General features: G+C 35.5%; 1 protein-coding gene across 1 annotated transcript in view; it reads right to left on the bottom strand.

Annotated features, from left to right (window-relative positions):
- Nucleotides 1-1,460: 1,460 nt before the first annotated feature.
- Nucleotides 1,461-6,000, bottom strand: part of LOC150088631 (uncharacterized) — a 178,780-nt gene continuing 174,240 nt past the window's right edge. Inside the window, exon 16 of the mRNA XM_090370272.1 lies at nt 1,461-1,706. Coding sequence (XP_090226398.1) covers nt 1,461-1,706 — 246 coding nt within the window. The remainder of the gene's footprint in view (nt 1,707-6,000) is intronic.

The following is a 6,000-nucleotide window of genomic DNA, read 5'->3' as shown; positions in this document are numbered from 1 at the left end:
CTTTTCATTCACATTTTACTGTAAAAAATTGAGAAAAATAATAAATTGCACAGTTTCGGGCTGATATTATCTTACCAAATCTGGAGCTAAACTAATCAGAAATTCACTCATGGTTTCTGGGAAAACCCAGTAGTTTGTGATATTTTTCCATTCTGAAGGTCACGTAGAATTCTAGAGGTCAAACAATAAAACAATAACAATTTGTAGTTTTCAGTTTATTGGGCTTTTTGTTTGTACAATCTGTTATAAACAGGTAGTAAACTCGATCTTTCACTTATTATAATCAAAATTCAATTTGCAATCGTGATCACTATCACAGGAGCTTACTGTACTACCATTAATAAAAAAAGGAGAAAGATCAGCCTTTCAAATTATTCCAGATAACTGACTTACAGATAACTGACGTTCTACTATTTTATTTTATTACTGGTTTAATTTTAATCTGGTTTTCACTATACCATTCTTATTTTAATCAAGGAGCAGTTTTATGGTTGGTGTAATATTACTGCAGTTATTATGAATATTTCCCACGGAGTTAGAATCTGATGCCACTACCACCAGAGCATGCTGCACAGTCAGCACTCTGGCCCTTCAGGTTTTGGCTTGATCCCTATTGTTGGACCTTGTGGTAATATGTAAGGACCACACTTACTGACTTCTTGGGAATAGTCCTCAATTTGGGCAATTTCATTAACCAGGAAAGAAAATGCAGACATAATGCTGATGCAGCAATGGAAAACTGGTTGGGAGCAACAATAAAGGGTGAGGTGACCAGAAACCCCTCCCACAGGTGGTGTCTGGTCAATCTCAGACCTCCACCTTGGTTTGCTCATGGAATCTACACCACATTTATTATGACACAGCATGGCTCCTTTAAGCATAAATAATCCATATCTGGCCGAGGACCCACTTGGTCAGGCATGGATTATTTGGTTTGTGAGCAATCACTGAGCTGTGTTGGCCCATTACAGGGATTAAGTGAAGATAAAGAAATATATAGTTATGTAAATAAATATATAAAGTATGGAAAAATATAATGCAGAAAAGCATTTATGATATTTCAAAATGTGCATTGAATTATAGCCCTGTTCGTTACTTAATTGAGTTATATTTTCTCTTTTTCAGGATTCTGAAAATGGGGGGGGGGGGGCATAATGTTAAATTAAGGCAAGATAATTGTAGACTAGATAAAAAAATTTGCTTTCAGTCAAAGATTAATCAACTATAGGATTAAGTTATTACCACCTAGTTTTTTAAAGGTGGAGAGCATTATGTTATGTTAGAGTTAAACATAGAGGTCAGATAAATAATTAGAAGAGGCAGACACAAACTAAACAAATAAAATATGCAAAAATAAATTCCTCAATCTTATGCATTACATTCCATTTGTATGACTTTTTGACTACCCTTTGTAACAAAAAAAAAAAAAAGTATATACATTTATAAATAGTATTCCTAGGCTAGTGAGATGATGCAAACTGAATCAAATCTATAGCATGTTTCTGAAGTTCTTGCTTCAATAAGCATCTGATAGTCCTTACAGCATGAACCACTTTCTTTCCAAACAGCTTTCTTGCTTTGGATGATGATGAAAGGTGAAGTCCAGGTATATCATCTGTATATATATATTGACATAACTGTGTTAAATCCTTAATTGTCTTCAGGTTTGTCACAAGTTGCTGAATATCACTGTTTGATGGGAGTTCCTTCAGAGACAAAAAATGAATTAATGGAAAAAATGAATAAAGTGTAAATTTCATTAAACATAATACTAGCATAATTGTTTAAAATTAAGTGTACTGCTACTGCTTTTTCATATTTTATTAGATTAAACAAAATAATCCAAAGTATAGACATCCACTCTGGTTGATTTTATGACTGATAAAATAAATATTGCTAATATAAACTCAGAACTTATTGCACCACTGAAATCTGAAATTTGCACTATTCTATTTATTGTCTTTCCAATTCAATCTATGACTAGTATTAAAGCACAATCATTCCTAACCTGAAAGTAACTCCCAATTACTTTCTTATTGTTATAAAGAAATTAATTGAATCTTTCTTTTTCTGTGATTAACTGAATGAAAAATAAATAACCAATTAATTACTAACTAATGCATCATATTAGTACACAGCCAAACTCTGAATTAGCAAATTTTTGCAAGGGTGGCATCGTTACCCACCTACCGAAGAAGGGCAAAATAGCCCTGAAACGGTGTAGTCTAGGTGGTGATATCTGCTAAGAATAAGTAACAATAGTCTTCTCCTTTGGTGAAGTGTTACTTATTCGAAGTAGTGCAATATCATGGCAACTCATCGTGAAGGTATTCACAATATGAGATATAACTTAAACGAAGCTGCCTTTGCAAAAATTTGCTAATTCAGAGTTTGGCTGTGTACTAATATGATGCATTTGCACTAACTTGTACGTAGTCTAATTCTCTTGCAGCCTGAGGCATAAGCCCTTAATGCATCTTACTAACTAATTAATAATATACAGTGGATTCTGGTTATTTGGGCCACTAGTTAATCGGGGCAGCCGTTTATTTGGGACAAATCTTAAAAACAGAACCCAATCAAGAAAACAGCCAGGGTTTACTTTGCTTAATTTGGACAACATGCCGTTTAATTGGGGTAGGAGACCGCAGCACTGGAGATTACCCTACAATTGTTTCCGACCGTACCACGTGGTTTGGTTGGATTTCTGGAGGTCACAACCATAAAAACAATTAGCAGTCACCTGTTTATTGGGCTTTTCTGTTAGTGCAATCTTTCATAAACGGATAGTAAACTTGATCTTATTTAATTTGCGATAATACCGACAGCTGGAATTCTGTGCGTTATTAAGGTGAAATGTGTTTACACTTTCATGAAATCTTCACTTATAAAAAAAAATAATTTTCAGAATCTTCTCTTCATTCCTATTTTTAAAGCTTCGTAACTTGTTACTCCATTCTCACTTGTGCATATCGTGTTACTTGCAATTTCTGTGCTGTGTTCTTTGTTACTGATTGCTTATCTTTTTACTGTTTTAAATTTTAACCCCCCACCCACAAATGTCAGTGAACAGAAATATCAACTAGTTAGTATGTACATATTACAGTACATATTAATTATTCTTCCGATTTTCACATATCATTTAATTTTTTAATTGGTAATGTAATAAAGGGTAAATTTGTGCTTAATATAGCTTGACTTTTATAGCCTGTGGATAATATTCCTCCTATTTTCACTAATTAGAATTCTGTTTAATAGAATTAAAATTCAATTCACATACATGATCACAATGACCGGCACTTACTACACATTGTATAGAGAATGGTACTTTACTATGGTGAGTCCATCGTAACGTGATATGATTGTATAGTGAACCAATTGTAAAGTGGGGTCCATTTGTATTTTTAAATATTTACGCAAAACTTCGAATAATTGGGGCAGCCGCTTAATCGGGCCAAAATGCACTAGTCCTGATGTGTCCCAAATAACCAGAATCGACTGAATAAAAATAATTGTTTCCACTTTTACTGCATATTCCTCATGATAATATTCATTCACGTAATAGTTACAAAAGTACTGTTTAAAGTGCTTTCCAGTTTTTTAAACATAAAAACTGAGCAACACATATTTCTTTGATTTTATATATACTATACTTATTTCTTCCTGGATTTTAATAACAATTGAATTATAATATGCAATTCACATTTCTGATACATTACAAATAGTAATGATTCATATATTTAGTAAACTGATAACAAAAAAAGGAGCTCTTCAAAAATCAACAACCTTCATATATGTGGTGGTTAAACTCATAATATATTTCTTTTCGGTCCACCATATTGCTCATTCATTTCTCCAAATCACTGCACGGCAACAATGTCCATTGCTCCAGCTACGAGCTACAATTACAGTATATGGATAGGCTTAATGTATTAAAAAAAATACATAAAATAATAAATGCCAAATTTCTATTTTTCTGATTTTAATGAAATTCAGAATGGCTTCACCAATCTTTCTAAAAGAGCTGAATACAAATTTCATGAAAATCTTATTGGAAGTTGAGTTTTATACGCAGATATAATAAAGTCAACAATCATTTTATGCATATGCAAATGAACTAAAAATGAAAATTTTAAAATTACAGAGTGGGATCAGATTTGGAAACAAAAAAAAAAAAAAATTTAAAACTCAAAGAGGCTATACAAAGGGTACTAGGAAAGTTTTGCAATACAGCTTTGTTTATTTAATTTTTTCAAAGTAATTTCCTCTACATTCAATACACCTCTCCATCCTCCGAAACCAATCTTTAAACCAGTTCTGCCAAGTTTCACTAGGGAGTAAAGCACACTCGTTGTCCCAAGCCCGTAGAAGGTCCTCATCACTGGAAAACCGCCTCCCTTTTAGCTTCATTTTCACATGCGGGAACAGTGCAAAGTCGCAGGGAGCAAGGTCTGGACTTTAGGGAGGGTGCTCGAGAAGTTTCAGTCCTGTCGTGGTCAAATATTCGGTGCAGGCTTTGGCGCGGTGAGCTGGAGCATTTTCGTGATGGAGGTACCAGGTGTCCATTCTTGACTTTGGCCGCAGGTTCTTCATAGATCCAATGACTTTAGGCAGGCATTGTTCAGTATACCACTTAGCTGTGACTGTCTTCTGCGTGTCCAAAACGACACGTTCCACAATTCCACTCGATTTGAAAAATACAGCTATCATTTTCTTCTTTACAGATCGGGATTTTCTGACAATTACGGGTGTGTCGTCATCATCAAAGACCCAAACTTTGTTTTGAGCCTTGGTCGGCAGATCGTAATAGTACAGCCAAGTCTCGTCACCTGTCACGATGTTGTTCACATACCGAGATTGTCCCTTATCAAACTTTTTTAACATCTCCCGGCACCAAGTCACACGTCGTGTCATCTGCTCTTCAGTCAGTTGATGTGGCACCCAGAGAGAACAAAGTTTCTTCACGTGCAAATGATCTTGCAGAATCGAACAAATTGCTGGTGTATTTAGGCCCAAAGTATCCTCTATCTGTTGGTAGGTCACTCGCCTGTTTTCGTCAAGCATTTTCCTCACAGCAGTAACGTTTTCCTCCGTAACTGACGTTTGTGGCCTTCCCGGCCTCTCAGAATCCTCCAGAGTGAAATTTCCCCTTTGGAATTCTCTATACCACCTGAATATCGTTGTACGATGTGGACAATCATCATCTAGTGCAAGAGTCATTTCTTCTAAGCACTGGTCTATGGTTAAACCACGCACGAAATTATTCCGCAAAACTGTCCTTATCTCATTTCGTGACCACGATGCCATCGCAAGCACTTTACACTCTCACTACTAATGAATAACTGAGCCCATCGACTTGGCGCGGCGGCTACTATGCACATATGAACATGTCTCAACATGCAGCAACAAGCAGCTTCCTGTGATTCATTGTTGCGTCATATTGCAAAACTTTCCTAGTACCCTTTGTATATTCCCCGAAACTGCATTGATCATGTGCTATACGAGCAGCAATGCAAAATGTCACGCCCAAAAAATCACTGATCCCATCCTTCCAACTAGTTGCAGGTCTTTCTTTAACAGCAGTTTTTGGAGTTGGTTTTGTTATGGTCTCTGTGGTATCAGATAATGTAGTGGTATGCCATTGCCTATCACATGGCCGATTTTGAAAGGGGCCCGCTTTCATCATAGGAAGAGTCACCATGCATCCAACAAGATGCTTTTGAAGAGGAAAGGTGTCTACAGCAGAGCCCAACTTAGTGCAGAAGGCTGATTACAACTGGTTTTTGCCTGGTTTCCAGAGGAGGTCGTCTTTTATATATATATATTATTCATTATATTTGCATAAATTCAATGAATTTATTCATAAGGTGACACTATTATCCCTCCTCTTACTTCTTCGATGTCTAATTAATGTCCAGTATTTCCAATTAATTATATTTATAATTATTTAGCTATCTTACTATAATATAATAAAACACATGATCAAGGAACTGGTACAGA

The sequence above is a fragment of the Mastigoproctus giganteus genome, chromosome 3, assembly GCF_048544385.1.
Source record: "Mastigoproctus giganteus isolate SK-2022 chromosome 3, ASM4854438v1, whole genome shotgun sequence".
NCBI classification, from domain to species: domain Eukaryota; kingdom Metazoa; phylum Arthropoda; class Arachnida; order Uropygi; family Thelyphonidae; genus Mastigoproctus; species Mastigoproctus giganteus.
This window is presented reverse-complemented; position numbering and strand designations above follow the sequence as displayed.